The following is a 19870-nucleotide window of genomic DNA, read 5'->3' as shown; positions in this document are numbered from 1 at the left end:
CCTGGAGCCCATCCCTGTGTCCATGTGTCCATCACTGTGTCCCAGGGTCCGTGCCTGTGTCCATGTGTCTGTCCCTGCGTCCGTCCCTGTGTCCCGGGGTCAGTCCCTGTGTCCCCGGGGTCCATCCCTGTGTCCGTGTGTCATGGAGCCCATCCCTGTGTCCATGTGTCCATCACTGTGTCCCAGGGTCCGTGCCTGTGTCCATGTGTCTGTCCCTGTGTCCGTCCCTGTGTCCCGGGGTCAGTCCCTGTGTCCCCGGGGTCCATCCCTGTGTCCGTGTGTCATGGAGCCCATCCCTGTGTCCATGTGTCCATCACTGTGTCCCAGGGTCCGTGCCTGTGTCCATGTGTCTGTCCCTGCGTCCGTCCCTGTGTCCCGGGGTCAGTCCCTGTGTCCCCGGGGTCCATCCCTGTGTCCGTGTGTCATGGAGCCCATCCCTGTGTCCATGTGTCCATCACTGTGTCCCAGGGTCCGTGCCTGTGTCCATGTGTCTGTCCCTGTGTCCGTCCCTGTGTCCCGGGGTCAGTCCCTGTGTCCCCGGGGTCCATCCCTGTGTCCGTGTGTCATGGAGCCCATCCCTGTGTTCATTGCGTCCGTCCCTGTGTCCCAGGGTCCGTGTCCGTGTGTCTGTCCCTGTGTCCCAGCCCTGTCCATGTGTCCATCCCAGTGTCCCGGCGCGTGGTCCCAGTGCCCCCCTCTCCGTCCCTGCGTCTGTCCTGGCGGGTCCCACCGCCCACCGGGCGGGGGCGGGGCGGGGCGGGGCGGGGCGGGGCAGCCCGGGCAGGGCCGGGAGCCGCCGGGAGCCGCCGGGAGCCGCCGGAGCCGCCGCCCGCCATGGAGCCCAACAGCCCCCGCAAGATCCAGTTCACGGTGCCGCTGCTGGAGCCGCACCTCGACCCGGAGGCGGCCGAGCAGGTGGGGGGGGCAGGCACCGGCGGGGGGGGCGGGGACACCGGGTGGACACCGGGGCCGGGGGGCGCGGGGGGAGCCGGGGGGTCCTGCCGGGAGCGGGGGGGACAGCGGGCGGCGCGGGGGATTGCGGGCACGGCAAGGGCAGGCCCGGGGGTGGGGGGGTCACCGAGCGCCCCCCGTGCAACCGCCGTGATGCCGGGGCGGTGGGCGATACGGGGACGCGCCCGGGCGCTGCCAGGTGGGTGCAACCGCCCCGGCACTGGGGACGCTGGGGGACGCTGGGGGACACCTTCCCGAGTTCCACACACCCCCCGCAGAGCAGCCCCCGCTGTACCGCGGCCACCCCCGTGGGCTCGGGGCTGGCTGTGCCCGTAGGGACCGGGTGGCCGTGCCAGGGCCATGTGCTGGCTCAGCGACACCGCGGGAGCCATCCCGGGCCGGGTATAAGGTTACCGCCCCCCCGGGCCCTCCCCCGGGCCCTCCGGCCCTTGCTCAACCCCTGCTCCACTGGAGGGGATCCCAGAATAACCTCGGGGCCGGGGCAGCGCAGCTGGGGGGCACGGCAGGGCTGAGGGCTGCCCGCAGGGGACCAGGAGCCCCCTTGGGCAGCCTGACCCCCCTCCCTGCCCGCCTCGCCCCACTCTGGCAATGCCCCTGCACCCTGGGGGCTGCAGGGGACAAGAGGAGTCCTGGGGGGACCACCCAGCCACACCGCAGTCCCCATCATCGCCAGGCATGGGAAGCTCTGCAGGCGCTTGAGGATGCTGATGGGGGGTGGGGGGGACTCTAGCCAGTGGTCCCAGCTGAGTTCCCCCACCCAGACTGGGGGTCCCTAGTAGCCAGGTGGCTCCTGGCTGAGTTACATCCGTGTGCCAGCGGCGCCGAGGCGAGTGTGGGCCACCTCCCTGGCAAGCATCTCACTGTCGCTAAATACGGCCACGCACCATCTGGGGCTGCTCACAGCTCATTTGCAGCGCGGCCCCCCCAGGAGGGGAGGGCAAGAGCCAAGGAGGGGGTGAGTGCAAGACCCCCAGCACCCGCCCCGGCTGCAGTGAGGGGCAGGGGTGCTCACGCCCACCTCCCATCACAGCCAGGCTATGGGAGGCTCAGGCATGACCCTGCCCTGGGGAGTCCCCTGCTTGTCCCTGCCTCAGTTTCCCCTCCCAGGGGAATTCAGCCACGTTTCGGCATCTGTCAGAGCCCTGGTTTGGCAGTGCTTGGTGGTGTGGCAGGGCCCCAACAGCCAGCCCCATGTGGTGGCAGTAGGTGACAATGCTGATGTCCCCTCCCTGCATTTACAGCTCCCCTTTTTTGGGGTGTCCCTGCAGAGGAAGGCCTGATGTGGGTTCCCCTCGTTGGGGGCTTGCGCTGATGGGGAGCTCAGATGTGTCAGTCCCTTGCCAGGCTGCAGCACAATGTCCCTGTGTCCTGCAGGGTTGTCCCCAAGCCTGTCCAGCCCCACCCTCTAAAAGAACCTTGTCCCCATGGACTTTCTTGGGTCTCCACTGGTCCCGCAGCCCCTTGACCCCCACCTCTGGGAAGAGCATCCACCTGCCCTGGCACTCCTGGGTGCCACCCACGGGTGCCAAGCCTGGTCCAGGGGTTTGTCCTGCACCTCTGCCCAGGACCCCAGCTCCACCCTGCGCACTGCGTGTCCCCAAGGCTGGAGGAGGACCATCTGGGGGTGTTTGCTCCCATCATGTTGAGAGATGAGCTGGACCCATCCCATTCCCATCCCCGATGATGTTCCCATCCCAGCTCACCCCTGGATCCAGAGGGAGCAGCCCCCCAGCGATGCCATGCCTGCTGCAGGCTGCCAGGGCTGGGACCTCTGCCACTCTCAGTCATGGTGGTTCTTAATCGATGGTGGAGATCGATCTAAAAATAGCAGCGGCAGGAGAGTGCAGCGCCCCAGCCGATCTGGGGATGGAGGGAGGGAGGAACAGAGGGATGAAGGATGGACAGACCAGAGCATCCCTTCCCAGGATGTCGGGGTGGGAGCTGTGTCGACGCCTGCATCCCCTGCCTGGTCTGGAGCAGGAAGGGGAGCACAGCTCAGGGGGCTCAGCTCCACCTGGGTGACCTTGAGCAGGTGGCACCAGTGTCCCCCACCCCATCCCAGTGCTGGGTGGCTGCACCATGGGGCACAACCCTGCCCCACACCTGGGGGAGGCTTCCGAGGTGCTAGAGCAGCCCGGGGGTGGCTCTGGCTTCCCCCAGTCCCTCACCAGGAGCTGCGGGGCCGCATTCAGCCCCGGGGGGAAGCCCAGTGCAGCCCAGCCCCATCGCTGGGCTGGGGGGGTGGGGGGTGGGGCGCGGTTGAACCCCAGCCTCACAGTGCAGGCTGATCGGTGGGTCCCTGGCAGGGCCAGGGCGATTCCCGACGATTCCCAGCTCCCTGTAATCTCCGTTTAAAATCCAGATCGCAGGTTTCTATGGCAACGGGGCCGACACAGAGAAGATGCGCTGGGGGGGCCGAGGCTGGGGGAGGTGGGGAGGGGGCTCCCTTTCGCCCGCCCAGCTGCTCGCCTGCCTCATTAGCATCTCATTAGGCATCCCGCCTTGTTAGGGAATCCTCGCTGGGAAATTCTTTTTTTTTTTTTTTTTGAGCAACTTGTTCTGTTAGTGGGTCAGTGGGGAAAGGGGGCGAGGGAGCGCCTGTGGGATGTGATGTCACTGCTGTCACCACTGCCAGCCCTGACACTGGACAAAGCTACTGAACCCTCCAAATGGGCCACCAAACCCCCCTGATGGCACCGAGAGGGGGAACATGGGGTAGGAGCAGTGCAGGATGCTCGAGGTGACCTTGGGCAAGGACACAGTGCCCACAGAGGAAGGGCAGGTCCCCGGCACTGTTGCCGTACCGATGTCCCCGCGCGCTTCCTGGGGCTGGGGTATAATTAGCTCCCAGCTGTCATTAGGGCTGGCCAGGAGTTGTTGATTTAAAAGACACGTGTGTCCAGGCACGGGAGCCGCTGGGTTCAGGGCCCCAGCCAGCAGCCTCCGTCCCCATGGGGCCACCACTGCCCCAGGGACGAGGACGTTGCGGGGGGGATCTTGGTGCTGGTGGGGCTCTAGGTGGGTGTGATGGGGCTGGGAGTGCAGCTGCAGGTTCCGACTCTCTCCTGTTGTACCCTCCCAGATCCGGAGGCGCCGACCGACTCCTGCCAACCTGGTCCTGAGCAGCGACCAGTCATCCCCAGGTGGGTCTTCGCAGGTATCACCCCGCCACCCCAGGCTCCAGCCCAGCCAGGCAGCCCCCCAGCAGGGTGCTCAGGACCACAGCACGCTGTTGCAGTGGGACTCATCCTTCACCCTGGCACAGCAGCACCCCATGTCCCCCACCCTGGAACTGTCCCCATGTCCCACCGAGCCCCGCTCAACCCCCACCCACTCCAGGGCTTCACTCCCAGGATCGGGCCCCAGTGTCACTCAGCCCATCCATCTCTGGGGGAAGCAACTGGCTGTGACACTGTGCCAGGAACACTGGGGTCGCCAGCACAGGGCCACCCTGCTGGCACAGGGAGCAGGGGACACCAGCTGTGACATTTAAGTGCTCCTTGGTCATCAGCCCAACCTGGCATGTGGCCTTTGGGGATGGGCTCCTACATGTGGCTGTGTCACAGCCTCCCTGCCCCACCCAGCTGGGTGGTGTCATCTGTCCCCTGCTTTGGGGACACCCCAGTGGATGGGACATTGTCCCCAGGTGCCACCTCCAGACCCTGCACCCACTCAGGGCAGCAGGTCTGGCTGTGAATAAACCAGCTCCATGTGACTAAGCATCATCCCAGGGTGGGTCAGGATGTGGTCTAGGGGCTGCCAGCCTGGCCCTGGCCCTGGTGCGGGGACACTGCCAGCCACCCCAGCACGGCAGGGGATGGGATGCAGGTTCCTGTGGCAATGCAGGGGGGTGATGACAATGCTGGGGCAGGGAGCAGGACTGTCCTGACAGCACCCACAGCCATGCTGAGCACCTACGGGTGACAAACAGACCCAGTGGGGACGAATTCGCGTCGGGGGTGCAGGATGGAGCACAGCACCCCACACCCTCTGCTGAACCGTGGGTCCTACTGCCACCCCCTCTGTTGCTCCCCCAGAGATCGATGAAGACCGGCTGCCCAACCCACTGCTGAAGGTAGGTGCTGCTGTCACGCGGGGCTGTGGGGGAGTCCCCAGCCCCTCGGTGTACCCCAGTGTACCCCTGGCCCCCACTCACGCACCTCCCCTTGCCTTGCAGTCGGGTCTGGCCATGTCGCCCCGGCAGAGGAAGAAGGTTTCCCGCACCACCCCGACCATGAAAGGTATTTGGGGGGGGACACAAGGTGACGTTCCCCCCAGAACCGCAGGGGACGTGCAGCTGGGATGCCACCACCTTTGCGCTGGCCTTGGACCTGCCCAGGGCAGAGCATGGCCGTGCCTGTGGGCATGGCAAATGCCACCAGAGGGGACAGGAGGCCACCAGGCTGCATCTCCTCATTGTCACCGGGAGCATGGGGACGGTCACCACTGCCCCCCGCATCCCCCACAGCACCGCTCCCTGCCTGGCAGAACTGCAGATGATGGTGGAGCATCACCTGTGCAAGCAGGCGCAGGGTGAGGAGGAGGAGGAGGTAGCTGCCACCAGCCAGGAGCGTGGTCCTGGCCACTGCCACCACGGTGACACCGAGCACAGCCACAGCCCTGGCGGCACCTGCCCGCTGGCGATGCACGAGGGTGGCCCTGGCCCCGGTGGCAAGCGTGAGTACCGGCACTACCCTGGGAGCCTCCACACACCCGGAGCCGGGGGGTTTGGGGGGGCTGGGGGGTGCGATGAGGGGCTGGAACTCAGCCCCTGCCCCACGGTGCCCGCAGGGACCCACGGGGATGGGCGGCAAAGCCTGGCTGAGGAGGGCACCCATATAGCACCAAAGGAAGGCGCCAGCAAGGGCACTGCCAGCAGCCAGTAGGTACGTACTGGGGCAGTGTGGGGGCACTGGGGCAGTGTGGGGGCACTGGGAGGCACTGGGGCACTGTACTGGGGCAGTGTGGGGGGCACTGAGACACAAGGTGGTACTGGGGCACTGTGTTGGGAAACTGGGGGGGGCACTGGAGCACTGTCCTAGGACACCGAGGGGGTACTGGGGCACCATGGAGGTATCCTGGGCCCTGGGCCAGGGAAGGGGAAGGTGGCACCGGGCGAGGGTGGCTCTGGTATTGCTGGGGCCTTCCTCAGTAGGGACCCCCACCACAGATGCCATCCCCAGCGTGACTGTCCTCTGTCCCCAGGTGCCAGTGGCAGCAGGAGCGTGGCCGCGGCCAGGTCGAAGGAGCCAAACACCACGTTGGTTTTTTTTATCCGATCGTTTTCTAAGATTTTGGCTGTTTTGGGGCTTCCAGAGGATTTTTTTTTTTTTTTTTACTGCTGTGGGCAGGTCCCCGCCCCGGGCAGGGGCTCTGAGGACAATGGCGAGCCAGGCTGCCTGCCCTGTCCCCTCACCCCCCTACAAACAAGTCCCCAGGGCAGGTGACACTGGGGACACCAAGCAGCACCCTCCCCAGCATGGCTCATGGCCACCCCTCGCACCCCCCCCACCCCCCCCCAGCTGTCCCCAGGGTCACATCCCCGGGCGTCCCACTGTCACCAATCCCCCCAGGCTGGGGGACATGCAGCCCTGTTGCTCCCAGGCACTCGGGAAGTTGCACCCCATGTGACACACACATGTGTGCATGCACACGCAGGTTGGTGTGCATGCTTGCACATGTGTGATAGGGGTGTGCACATGCATGCACCTGTGGGGGAGACCCAGGCATTTGCACACACCCCCTTCCTTGTGCACACATGGACACGGGGGGGCATGCCTGTGCACTTTGCACATGTGATTTGCATGCACGCCCATGTGCATACACATAGAGCACGCGTGCACACGTGGGTGGGCACGGGGACCCCCCACCACAGCCGGTATTAAAGGGATCCCTTCGCCCCGCTGCCTCCTACTTGCCTTCGCGCCGGGGAGAGGGGGCAGGACCCCTCCTTGGGTGCTGGGGTGCAGCACCCACCTCCAGGCTTCACTCCCTACCCCGGGGGCCTGATCCACCTGTGCCACCTGGGCATCCCAGCCCCCTGCCACCCCCCTGGGGTCAGGTGTGGTGCCCAGGACAAGGGTGGGACGTCCAGGCTGGTGGTGGTGTACGGTTTATTAATTGCTTATTAGTGGCAGCGCTTTGTTTCACATGCGTGGGTGGGTGGGTGCAACGTGGAGCTCTGCCAACAGTGACCAGGTGGGGACACAACGGACACGTTACTGCAGGGTAGAAAAGTACAAACACAGAGGGGCTGTGCCGTGGCGGCCAGGCGCTGGGCAATGGGCGCAGCAGGGCAAGGCGGCCCTAGCCGGGATGCCAGAGCAGGAGGATGCTGGGGCTGGAAGATGCTTGAGGCATGCTGGAGCCAGGATGCCAGAAGACACTTGAGGCACACCAGGATGCCAGAAGATGCTCAAGGCACGCTGGGATGCCGGAGGATGCTCGAGGCACGCCGGGATGCCGGAGGATGCTCAAGGCACACCGGGATGCCAGAGGATGCTCGAGGCACACCAGGATGCCAGAGGATGCTCGAGGCACACCAAGATGCCGAAGGATGCTCGAGGCACAGCAGGGCCAGAGGAAGCAGGGGGAATACTGACAGGCATGCTGGAGCCAGAGGATGCTGGAGGCACACTGGAGTCACGCTGGAGCCAGCGATGCTGGAAGCACACCGGAGCCAGAAGGTGCTGGAGGCCCCCTAGAGCTGGGGGATGCTGCCACCAGGGAATGCTGGAGCCAGGGGCTGGCACCACCACTTCAGGGCCCGATCCTGCCCTCCCACCATGTCCCAGCCCCAGCCCCCATCACCACCTTGCTGACCCCAGCTCCCAGCCTTGCACATGTAAGGCAGGACCCCCCGGGGTACCTCTGAGGTGCCCTTGGGGCCAGCAGACCTGGGGACAGGGATGGGCAGGTGGGGCAGGATGGGGATGACACAGGGGAACAGTAGGGGCCACCCATCACGGTGTCACTGGACAGACCCAGCAGGCACAGAGGGGACTGTGGTGGCCCTCAGGGTGATGGTGTATCCCACATGGCTCCTCCATCCCTTGGTCCCCTGCTGTCCCCAGCGTCAGTGTCACTGTCAGTGTCTCGAGCACCAGGCTCCCCAGTGGGGTGAGAAGAAGCTTTTTTAAAAAGCCACCAGGACAAAACCTGGCAGGAGGAGGCCGGGCAGCCGCTGGCATGGCAGTGAGAGGGTCGACATCACCGTCACCCGTGGCCCGAGGCCATGTGGCTCGGCAGCCAGCTTGGCACAGGCAGCCGGAGCTGGCTGGGCTGGGGGCTGCCGGGGGTGCCAGCCCCAGTGATGCTCCTGGCACGAAGGCTGGCATGGATCCTTGTGCGGCCCCAGGCGGCTCCTTCCCTGCAAATGGTGCTGAACTCGATGGCATTGAAGACTTTGGGCGAGACGGTGTCACTCGGCCAGACAGGGACCTGCCGTTGGGGTGGGGGGACAGTCATGACAATGCCACCATTTCCCCCCCCCAGCCCCAGTTTGCCCCCTGGGCCCACCTCACTCCTCCCAGTGCTATTCCACATCCCCGTTCTGCCTGTGCTGGCTAGGGACCACAGGCGGTGGCTCCTCACAGGGTGACAGCTCCTCGATGGACACCTGGTTGGTGATGCCTGTGGCAGGACACGGGGCTGGGGGGGGTCACTCCTGCCACCCACAGGGGCTGAGACCCCCCAGCTCGTGTCCCTCTGCCCCACAAGTCTGGGGGCCACCATCCTGTGCTTGGGCCACCTCCCCACCCAGGGATGCTTGGCACAGATATGGCCCCGTGCGTCCTGTGACAGTCCCCATCCCCTCCCTGGTGGCCACAGCGGCTACCACCTACCACTGGCTGCCCGCTCCTTCCACTTCTGCTTGTTCTCCTGGATATACTTGGCCCAGGTGGAGCGGAAGCCAGCCAGGTCAGCCTTCATGTCCCCCAGCTCCAGGTGCTCATCCAGGGATGGCTGCCGCCACTGCGAGCTGCAGGTACAGGGACAGATGGAAACAGGGCAGAGCCACCACTGCCACCTCCCAGGACCCAAAATAAGTGGGTGCCCCCACCACCTCCCCCTGGCGAAGGGGAATCTGAGGCAGGACGCCGTGGCCGACCTGGCCTGCTGGCTGGCCACTGGGTTGCCCTTGGCTTTGGTGCCATCCTCAGCGACAGGCAGCACCATCTTCTCAGCCACATCAGTCAGCACCGAGAAGGTGGGCTCCACGATGAAGTCAATGAAGCCTGTGGTGGGGAAGGGACACAGTGTCAATGGGGACACCCCCTGCCTGTGGCAGGGCTGGTGGCTGGGGACAAGGTGGGGACGGGAACGGACCCACCACCACTCACCAATCTGGGACTGGGCCACCAGTGTGGAGGTACGGTCGCAGAGGGGCGAGAAGGGCAGCCCCAGCTCAGCCTCCTTGTCCCCCTGGCAAGGCAAGGGAGACATGTCCCCAAGGGGTGGTCCCCATGTCCCACCACCTGTCCCCTGGGACACAGGCACCCTACCTGCCTGAAGAACTCCTCCATCAGGGCTTTGGTCCAGCGGCTGTGCACCGACCACTGCTTGGTGGGGTGGCTGATGTCGGCCGCGTGCAGCAGCAGCGACAGCACCTTGGACTTATCAATCCTGGGGAGGAGACCCCGGTGCTGAGGTTTGTCCCCAAAACCACATCCCCTGGGCCAGGTGGGCATCCACACTCACCTCTCCAGCTGCTGCAGGGACGTCTTCATGGACTTCACTTGCTGGAAGTGGCAGGACATATCAGTGGCCAGGACCATCTCAATCACCAGCGCCCGCAGCTCCCTGTGCCCCGGAGAGGGTTGTGGGGAAATGCCATCAGGGTCCCGTGTCCCCGCTGTGGACAGCCATGGGGAAAGGGACAGGGACCTTACGCAAACTCATCCTTGGTGAGATTAACAAAGATGTTCATCTCATCATCCTGCATCATGCGGAAGACAGCGCTGATGTGGTGGTTCTCCAGCACCGAGCGGTCGTTGTAGAGGATGGCACAGTCTGACCTGCGGATGCAGGGGAGGGTGGGACACCGGCACGGTGGCAGGCAGGGGAGCAGGATGTCCCCAGGGTGCCAGCACGACTATATCCCGGTTGTATCAGCAGCCCTGGGTGCCCCCAGGGTGCCAGCACATCTATATCCCAGCCATATTGGTGGCCCTGGGTGTGTCCTGGGTGTCCCCAGGGTGCCACTCAGTCCTTTCTGTGCCCCACATGTCCCCATAACAGGTCCCCAGCCCTGCCTGCTCTGCCCATGCTGTGCCATGCCACCAATGCCGCGCCATCTGCACCATGCCATGCCACCTGTGTCACGCCATGCCACGTCACCTGCACCATGACATCACCCATACCATGCCCTGCCATGCCACCCGCGCCATGCCGTGCCGTGCCATCCGCCCTCACTTGGTCTGGATGTGGAAGCTGTTGGTGGTGCCTGTGTGCTCATAGTCGTGGATGGCAGCAGCGAAGATGATGGCCAGGACCTCGATCTCCGTCAGGTAGTGCTGGGGGGACGCAGGCATCAGGGGGGTGGGGACCGGCACTGGGTGCTGCGGTGCCACCCCGTGAGGGACACGAGGCCGAACGGTCCTCTGTGTGTTTGTGTTTGCACAACTGCATGTGCGTACACACATGCACAGCCACACATGCCTGTCACAGACACGCATGTGAACATGCCGTGAGTGTGCGCACGCGTGTCTGACAAGTATGACAGCTGTGTGGGGACAGCAGGGCACACGTGTGCTGCAGGCGTCACCCCACGTGTGCCCACACATCCCCCAGGCTGAGGGCACCCTGTCCCCCCATCATCCTGGTAAAGTTTCTATGGCAACAGCGCAGTCGCTAGGTGGCGACATCTCCGTGGCAACAAGCATCCTCTGGACCAGCCAGACGGGCACCGGGCACCAACTCGGCACCCAGCCAACAGCCCGGGACCCCCGTGCCCCACCCCGCGCCCCCGTACCAGCATGCCGGTGCGGAGCAGGAAGCAGTGGACGGTCTGGGTGACATCAGCGGCATGGACTTGGTTGTGGTAGGGGTTCCGGTACTTCCCATAGCCAGCCTCCAGTGCGTCCAGCAGTGTCGTCAGGAAGACGGTGGGGATCTAACGCACGGGCACACACGCTCACAGATGCACTCACGTGTGCAAAGCCACTGGCACGTGCCAGGCACCCAGCCCTGGGGGCACCCATGGGTGGGCATGGGCACACCTTGAAGCGGCTGTTGAGGTTGTGTCGGGTGAAGAGCTCGAAGACAATGGTCCTCAGGGAGTGATCATCTGTCACCCGGTTCAGTGCAAAGACATCGAAGCACCACAGGTCGAGGCTCTGGGGGGAGATGGGGGTGTTACACCAGCACAGGGGCAAGCCCAATGCCTGGTGACACCCAGCCATGGCTAGCCATCCCCCAGCAATGCCCAGTCAAGCCCAGCGATGCCCAGCAACTCCCAGCGACACCTAGTCACACCCAGCGATTCCAGGTGATGCCCAGTGAAGCCAAATAATTCCAGGTGATGCCCAGAAACACCCAGCCGTGCCCAGGGATGTGCAGGAATGCCCACCAAAGGCCAGCAATTCCAGGTGATGCCAAGGGATGCCCAGTGAAGCCCAGGGATGGCCAGCAATTCCAGGCAAGGCCCAGCCATGCCCAGGGATGCCCATCGATGCCCAGCAGTGCTGAGTGCTGTCTCCCCCAGGCAACCTGGGCCATATCCTACGGAGCCCATGGTATGGATGGAGCAGCCATGCCCAAGTGTTGCCAGGCTGGGGCAGCACGCCAGCACCTCGTGGGGTATTTGGGTGCCCCCCCACCCCCAGTACCTTCAGGCAGTTCAGGACGGAGGTGGAGTAGCTGGGCCCCACGGCCGTGTATGTCCGGCGAAACATCCTGTAGAAGGCAGGGGGGGAGTCTGGGCTGATGTAGGTGCCGGGGAACAGAGCTGGGTGCTGGGGGACCCACCTGGGTGCTTGGAGACCCACCTGACTGTTCAGGGACAGACCTCAGGTGCTAGGGGACAAACCCTGGGGGCAGGAGATAGACCTGGGTGGTCAGGGACTCAGCTGGGTGCTACGGACAAACCTGGCTGCTGAGGACAGTCCAGGTGCTTGGGGACCCACCAGGGTGCCAGGGGACAGACCTGGGTGCCAGGGGACAGACCCTGGCATGTGGGGACCCATGTGGGTCACAGGGACAGTCCGGGTGCTCAAGGATGCACCTGGGTGCAGGAGACAAACTGGGTGCCTGAGGACCCACCTGGATGTGGGGGACAGCTCAGCTGCTTGGGGACAGACCTGGGTGCTGAGGACAGCCCTTGGGTGCTGGGAGACCCACCTGGGTGCTTGGGGACCCATCTGGGTGCCTGAGGATATCCCCTGGGTGCTCAGGGACCCACCTGGGTGCTAGGCACAGTCCCTGGCTGCCACAGGACAGCAGGGGACTGCCCTCCCACCCCCTCTCTCCATCCCAGCCGTACCCCCTAGACCCCTGCATTATCCAGGGCGGGTGCCCCCCAGCACCCACCTCTCCACAAAGATGCCAGCCTGGACAGCGTGAACGATGCTGCGGAACTTGGGCTTCTCCTCTGCGCGGCGCCCCTTGGCCCGTGCCTGCTGGGTGAAGGTGGCTGCCAGCCAGTCCCGCACCTCCGAGGGCACCGCTGCGTCCGAGCCCATCTCTCGCAGCTCATCCTCTGTGTCCAGCATCTGCCTGCAGGCCGGGAACAGGATGGGTGGCATCAGGATGGGCATCGTCCCCCACGTCCCCCTGCCGCCCTCCAGCTCTCACCCATACCTCGTCTCATCGATGTAGACGGCTTCCAGCAGCGAGGCGGCGTATTCCAGGTTCCTCTTCAGCTCCTCCACATTCACCTCTCCTGTCTCCAGCTGCTTCACCATGTAACGCAGCCTGCGGGCAGCCGGGCACCGCGTCACCAGCCCCCCCAGGACTGGGGCAGTGGGGGGGGGTCCGCAGCAGCAGAGCCCCGGCTGCCCTGCGGATGGATGCACACGCCCTAACACACGTGGGCAACACCTATAGGTGTGTGTGCATGTGTGCGCGTGTGTCCCACGCTGGTGGGGAGTGGTGAGCATCCACCCAGGGGACCCCCCCCCAGCATGGCCGGAGGAGTGTGGGGGACTGCCAGCAGCCAAAGCTGACCCTGCAGCACCCTGCACCCAGAGCTCATCCTGCACCCGAAACCCTTCAGCCTGCACCCACACAGCACCCAGAGCTCATCCTGCACCCGAAACCCTTCAGCCTGCACCCACACAGCACCCAGAGCTCATCCTGCACCCGAAACCCTTCAGCCTGCACCCACACAGCACCCAGAGCTCATCCTGCACCCAGCACCTGGAGCTCAGCACTTGAGGAACCCAAAAGGCCACAGGGCTCCCCCCAGCACCCCGAGCTTGGGGGTCACCCCATCCCCCACCCAGAGGGCGGCTGTCCCCACCACGTCACTCTTGTGGGAGTGCTGGCGCTGCACAGGGCCCTGGGTGACACCAGGGACAAAGTCCCTGCCAGCCCATGGGGTCAGTGGGGCCACGGCGGCAACTGGGATGTCCCTGGGGACGGACAAACCCAGAAAGGTGGGAGGGTGCAGCCTGGGGTACAGGGGGCTCCACAGCGGGGTGGCTTCACACCCTGGGGACCCACAGTGGGGTCAGGGTGCTCAGCCCCCACCCAAGACGCTGCCATGCCTCAGTTCCCCCCTAGAAGCCTCCCTCATGCTGGGTGCCAAAGGGCCAGGGGTCCCTGGGGACTCACCAGAGGATGGGGCCCCACAGGTTGTCCCTGCACCCAGCTCTGCCGTGGCAGAGGGGTGGCAGTGACACCCACGGGTGCCCGAGCAGCATGGGGACATGAGGACAGGAGCCCAGTGTGGCCACGCTCCCCTGCTGGCTTATGACACCCACACAGGACACGAGGACACAGAGCCATAAGGACACGGCAGTGTCCCAGCAGGAGGGCCCTGGGTGGCACCGAGAGAAGGGAGAGCACCCAGATCTGTGCACACACCAAGTGTGCACACACACGTGCCTGAATGCAGGTGTGTGCACACAGGCATGCACACATATGTATACACACATGCCCAAACACACGTGCAAGATGCATGCACACCAGGATGCACATATGCACACATACATGCACACACACACGTGTACACAACACATGCACACATACAGTGCACACATATGCACACTCAACACAGCTACACACATCACATGTCCCAGCACCTGCAAATACCCACCCACAGTGCACACACACACACGCATGCACATATGCACACATGTGCACACCTTTCCACTACACACACGCACGCCGCACACGCATGTGCACAGAGGGACACTCTCTCCCCAGCCCCCACCCTGGGCAAGCCCTCCCTGTTGGAGCACGCACGTGCCAGCCGGCCGCCAGCCATCTGTCTGTGTGTCCGTGTGTCTGTCGGGGGGGGGTGGGGGGATGCATGGAGGCGGTGGCAGAGGGGGGGGAAATCCCGTCTGGCCGCCTGGGGAAGCACCTCCCCCGCAGCCATGTCTCCCACTACAGCCGCCTTGCTCGCACACCGGCTGCCACTGGTCCCCATAGGCCCCCACGGCTCCACCAGCTCCCCCTGGGAGCAGGGGAACAGGGCAAATGCCAGCCCTTGGTGGGACACTGGTCCCTGTCCTGGTCCAGCTCAGCCCTGTGGCCACCCTGTCCCCTCCCAAAGACCTCACTGTCACTGTCATCAGCGCCCAGCAGGTCCCTATTGGTACCCACTGGTCCCCATCACTGCCTACCTGGCACCCACTGGTCCTCATCACCACCACCAGCACCCAGTGGGTCCCGATGGGTACCTGCTGGTCCCTATCACTGCCACCAGCACTTAATGGGTCCCCATGAGTCCCCACTGGTCCCCATCACTGCCCACCTGACCTCCACTGGGTCCCCGCCACCTGGCCACATGGTCCCCAAGGCTGGTGGCACATGTCCCCACTGCCAGCAGTTTCCCGTGACGCTGCCAGTCTGGCCCCTGGCTTGGGGGACACCTCAGGGTGACCCTGACACCCAGCCACGGGAAGGGGACAGCACACAGTGACAGCCCCGTGGGATGGGGGGACACAGCGCTGGGGCAGAGGTCAGCCACCGCCTGTGCCGCTCCCATGGCCGCCCCGAGCCAACCTCTGTGGCAGGATGCGGCGTCCCTGGCACCATCACCCTGTGTCCCCGCGGTGGGGACGTCACTGTCACCGTGGCCACAGCCCCAAGTGAAAACCCCGGAAGATCTATGCAGCAGCAGCTTCTGGACGGCTGCTCCAGCCGGTGGCTCCCAGTGGTCCTGTGCCTCGTTAGCACTAACGAGCTGGCAGCAGGAGTGAGGGACATGCCAGGCGGGTGTGCGGGGGCAGTGAGACCCCGCGGGCCTGCGCACGCTTGTGCAAGGCTGCGCAAGGTCACGCACGCCCGTGCAACACCGTGCGGGTCTGTGCATGGCCATGCAGGGGGCACGTAGCCATGCGTGTCTCTGCCAGCTGGCCCCCAGCCACCCTGTCCCCACCAGCCTGGTCCCCTGGGGAAACTGAGGCACAGAAGGGGCCAAGGGTCATAGGCATGGTCCCAACTGGGGTCACAGGGTCCCTGCCACACCGGCTGCTCAGGGACCAGCCCCAGACCCACAGGTCACCAGCTGAGAGGAGACACCATCTCCCCTGTCACCCAGCACTGGGGACAGCCACTGCCAGCTCAAAGCCCCACAGGAAGGACACAACCAGTGGTGACCCTGCAGGTGCTAGCACTTGTCCCTGACCCAGGGGACAGTCCCCAGGCGGGGGCACTGCTGTGACCCCAGACAGCCCAGGAGGGACCGGCACCAGCACGGGGGCCAGCAGGGCCGTGGGACCCCGTGGGAACAGGGATCCTGGTCACAGGGAGGGGACAAGGGTCCCGCCACCGCTCTGGTAAGGGGCAAAGCCACTGGGTCCCCACGGCTGGGGGTCACAGGGCACTGGCTGTGGCGAGGATGAGGAAGGCTGGCAAGGGCCAGCATCCACCCTAGCTCCAGCAAGATTTCCTGCCTACTGATGGCAATTGGTTTTAATTAGCGGCTGCCACCCCTCACCAGGGGACCCACACTGCAGCCAGGTTCACACCCTGAAAGCATCCCCAGGTCTCCCCCAGGGTCCCCCTCTGTGTCCCACCCTGTGTCCCACAGCCTCCATGCTCCCCCCTGCCCCTCCCAGCACCTAACAACCTCCCAAACCTTGTTAGTGCCATCCCGGCCTGGCCGCACAGCGGGCAGCAACCTGTGCACATGTGTGCGCACACGGCAGGGGCTGGAGACCCCCATGTGTGGGTAAGTGTGTAAATGGATGCACAAGCCCACCCATGTATGCACATCTGCATGCGTGTGTGTGTGTGTGTGCAAGCATGTGCAGCTGCTCGCAGGTGCCTGCACATGGCTGCAAACCAGAGTGTACGCAAGCAAGCGTGGACTGTGCAAGGGCACACGTGTGGCTGGTGCACACCCACACCTCGCCCTGGTGCGGCTTCGCAGGTGGGGGCCACCACATCCCGCAGCCAAGGTGACGGTGACAGTGACAGCTGCCAGAGAACGAGCGAGTAAGGGGGGCCGGGGGGGGTGGCCAGACGTCACGTTCAAAGTCAGCATGAAGCTCCCAAGCCCGGCGGGCTGCGGGGGAATGTGACCTTGGGGAAGGTGGCTGTCACCTTCCCGCGCCCTGCCACCTATCCCTGGGGACACCCACCCCCTCAGGGACACCCATGCCTGCGGAAACCCACCCTCGGTGACACAGCCACGGACGAGCTTTGTGCCACTTGCCCATCACAGACCCCCAAGGGGTGCCCTGGGACGAGGGACAGCCACCACCCAGCAGCAGGAGCAGGAGTTGGGTTTCGTCACGCTGCCAGGTGGGTGCCACCCACGCCCACAGTCCCCACAGGCTGCCTGTCACCACCCACATCCCCCCGCTGCTGCCAGCCCCCTCCTGCCACCCCCTGCCATGACCCAGGCCTGCTGTAGGGATGATGGTGCTTGCAGAGCCAGTGACACCGATGTCCCCAGGGCCACCCCATGCCCAGGGCAGGCTGCACGTTGGCCTCAGGGTGCAGCCAGTGCTGGGGAGCTCCCCAGCACAGACACCACCGCCCCACATGCACCCACAGGTGTCTCCACTCCTCCATTGCCTCTCCTGCTCCCTCCCACAGGGTCCCCCATCCCAGCCGATCCTCACGCTGGGGACCTGCCACCAGTCCCCAGTGCTCGGGAGGCCGGGACCCTGCAGCCAAGGGACAACTCGCTGCTCCCTCCTGTCATCCCAACTGGGAGCTGGGGACCGTCCCCAGGCTAGGGTCCCCACTGCCCCCTCAAGGCTGGCAGGGAGAAGGGGACATGGGGGGATGCGGGCTGGGATGCCCAGCCCCACCATGCCCCGCAGCAGGGGCAGCCACCAGCGATTTCTGGGGGGGGGAGGCGTGTGGGGGCGGGAAGCAGGAACACAGCCCACGCGCTTGCACACCTGCGGGTGCACACACTCCCTAGTGCTCACTCAGGTGTGCCTCGGCACACGGGTGTGCACACACACTCCCATGCATGCTCCCCAGCTCCCGTGTGTGCCGCATGCAGGGACCCCTGCTCCCACCCACACACACGCTGCTCGCACGCACCTCTGCACACACATGTGCACACCCCCACCTGATGCTTGCACACCCACTGCAACATGCACAGCTGGTTGCATGCTCAGGCTTGCACCACACCCGGAGAGCTCTGGCACCAACGTTTCACACCCTGGTGGAGTCCTGCCCTGCCCTTGGGTTCACGTAAAACATGCTCACCGGTGAGTGTGCAACACGGGCACCTGGCTCCTGTCCTCGTCTCCGTGTCCCCCCTGGCATGCCAGTACCGCACACACCCCTGCCAGCATGCACCCCTGCACAAGCGTGCCTTCGCCGGCCGCCACGTGCGTGTCAGCCCTGCACACATGTGCACACACAGCCACACACGTGCTTTGCACGCCCACGCCTGCACCCGCTGCACGAGGACCCGCATGAGTGCACGTGCCGCAGGTTCGCAAGGGGGCACACGCACACGTGAGCCCATGCGTGAGCACAACTGCACACAGGAGAGGGGGTGGCACCCCCGAGGCCACCAAGAGCTCCCCAGGGTGGGGAGGGGAGTGCAGGGTGGCACCCTGGGGTGTCAGGGGGTTGTCACCGCTCCCCAGGGCTGGTTGGTACCCTGGCATCCACTCTGTCCATCCCCCCAACCCGAGCTGGGGGCACCCCAGCCCTCTGCTTGCCCCACAGTGCCACCTGGGTGAGGGGTGCTCCAGCACCCCCAGAGCTGCCCCATCAGACCCACCCCAGGCTTATGGGTGCCCCCAGCCCGAGGGGGTCCTAGTGCCCCCAGCCCGAGGGGGTGCAGTATGTGCAGGGAGATCCCAAGGGTGACTGGGGGTCCTACATGAGGGTGTGGGAAGCGGTGCATGGGTGAGGGACACCTGGGGGGGTCCGGGGGTGGAAGGATCCAGGGGTACCTCGGTGGCAGCTGAAGTGGGTGCATGCTGGGTGGGGGGCACCAGGGGGCTCTTAGGGGAAGATGAGGGGGGTCTTCCAAGGGCGGTGTTGGAGGGTTCAGCAGAGTGCAATGCTCAGGTGGGCTCAGGGGTCCTGGTTTAGGGGTGTCCGGGGGGGGGTCCCGGTTGTGGGGGGGCTCACTCACAGCGCCCGGAGCTTGACCCAGATCTTCTTGCTGGGGACGGACTTGATCTCCAGCGGGGACGGGCAGCCGCCGGCCGGGTCCAGCCCCTCGCGGTCGGGATCCAGCCCCGGGAGGCTCCGCGGCGGCTCCATGGCCCCTGCGGTGGCGGGGACGCGCCCTCAGCCCCGCGGCCGGTCCCGGGGCCCGGCGGGCCGCAGCGGAGCAGCCGCCGGTACCGCCCCGCCGCCCCGGCAGCGGCCTCCCCCCGGCCCGGTACCCGGCAGCTGCGCAGGCAGCACCGGCCCGGGCGGCGGAGCTAAGATGGCATCCCGGGCACCGGGGGTGGGAGCAGCGGGATGGGGAGCAGCGGGGATGGGGGGAACCGGCAGGGAGCACCGGGGATTGGGAGAACCGGGGATGGGGAGAACCGTCGTGCGGGGGGGGGGGGGACGGGGGGACGGGGGAACGGGGACACGATCGAGGATGCTGCGCGCTCCTACCCGGGGATGCTCGGCCGGGAAGCGCCGGTGCTGCCGTGCTCCGGTGCTGCCGGTGCCGCCGTGCCCGGTCCGCCCGCTGTTGCCGGCTCTGTCTCCGCCGACCGGGGCTCGCCGCAACTTTCCCCGAGCCGGCACCGGCGAGAGGGCGGGGAGGGGCGGGGGGAGCCGGGGGCGGGGGCCGGGAACCGGGGCCGCCCAGCCCTGCCGCCCCGCTCAGCCCTGGCCCCGGGACCCCCACAGGGAGGGCGGTGTCAGGGCCCCCGTAAGGGCTGTGGAAGAGGAAGGGCCCCCAGGACCCCTATGGGGCTGAAGGCGTGGCACCCCAGAACCCCTGGGGGGGGTACCCCAAGACCCCTGTGGGTCTATAGGGGTTGTACCCCAGGACCCCTATGCAGGGGTGCCCCGGGACCCCTCTGGGGCTATAGGAGTTCCAGCCTAGGACCTTTGTGGGGGTGGTACCCCAGGACTCAATGGGGCTATAGACTTCGTACCCCAAGACCCCTATGGGGGGTACCCCAGGACCCCTATGGGGGGTACCCCAGGACCCCTATGGGGCTACAGGGGGTTCCCCAGGTCCTTGGGGGTTATGGGGGGCAGGTGCCCCAGGACTGCCATGGGGTTATGGGAATGTCACGGGGTTTGGCAGGCCCCACAGAGGGGCCGTAACCTCTCACACGCCACACGGGGGGTC

The 19870-nt window shown here is 65.7% G+C and overlaps 2 protein-coding genes across 4 annotated transcripts; one reads left to right on the top strand and one right to left on the bottom strand.

Moving 5' to 3' along the window:
• Window positions 1-770: 770 nt before the first annotated feature.
• Window positions 771-6486, top strand: PPP1R1A (protein phosphatase 1 regulatory inhibitor subunit 1A). Of its 2 annotated transcripts, XM_040581202.1 has the most exons (7): window positions 772-915; window positions 4055-4115; window positions 5010-5047; window positions 5150-5213; window positions 5461-5649; window positions 5764-5858; window positions 6178-6486. In XM_040581202.1, exons 1-6 carry the CDS (start codon window positions 835-837, stop codon window positions 5856-5858), a joined length of 528 nt encoding a protein of 175 aa, XP_040437136.1. In that variant the 5' UTR covers window positions 772-834; the 3' UTR covers window positions 6178-6486. The 2 variants fall into 2 exon arrangements, with proteins under 2 accessions (XP_040437137.1, XP_040437136.1); XM_040581203.1 differs by lacking the exon at window positions 5461-5649 and having other exon boundaries at window positions 771-915.
• A 540-nt stretch (window positions 6487-7026) lies between these two features.
• Window positions 7027-19303, bottom strand: PDE1B (phosphodiesterase 1B). 2 transcript variants are annotated; one of them, XM_040581159.1, is made up of 16 exons: window positions 19180-19303; window positions 18701-18836; window positions 12772-12885; window positions 12502-12687; window positions 11802-11868; window positions 11193-11309; window positions 10946-11086; window positions 10387-10487; window positions 9864-9989; window positions 9673-9774; window positions 9477-9597; window positions 9315-9396; window positions 9083-9209; window positions 8817-8953; window positions 8491-8622; window positions 7027-8412 (listed from the first exon to the last, which is right to left on the bottom strand). In XM_040581159.1, exons 2-15 carry the CDS (start codon window positions 18829-18831, stop codon window positions 8507-8509), a joined length of 1668 nt encoding a protein of 555 aa, XP_040437093.1. In that variant the 5' UTR covers window positions 18832-18836; window positions 19180-19303; the 3' UTR covers window positions 7027-8412; window positions 8491-8506. The 2 variants fall into 2 exon arrangements, with proteins under 2 accessions (XP_040437093.1, XP_040437094.1); XM_040581160.1 differs by having other exon boundaries at window positions 7029-8412; window positions 8491-8604.
• Window positions 19304-19870: the final 567 nt, after the last annotated feature.

Source organism: Falco naumanni (genome assembly GCF_017639655.2).
Source record: "Falco naumanni isolate bFalNau1 chromosome 20 unlocalized genomic scaffold, bFalNau1.pat SUPER_20_unloc_1, whole genome shotgun sequence".
Taxonomy (NCBI): Eukaryota; Metazoa; Chordata; class Aves; order Falconiformes; family Falconidae; genus Falco; species Falco naumanni.
The sequence above is the reverse complement of the archived record's forward strand: the minus strand, read 5'-3'. Positions and strand labels throughout refer to the sequence as shown.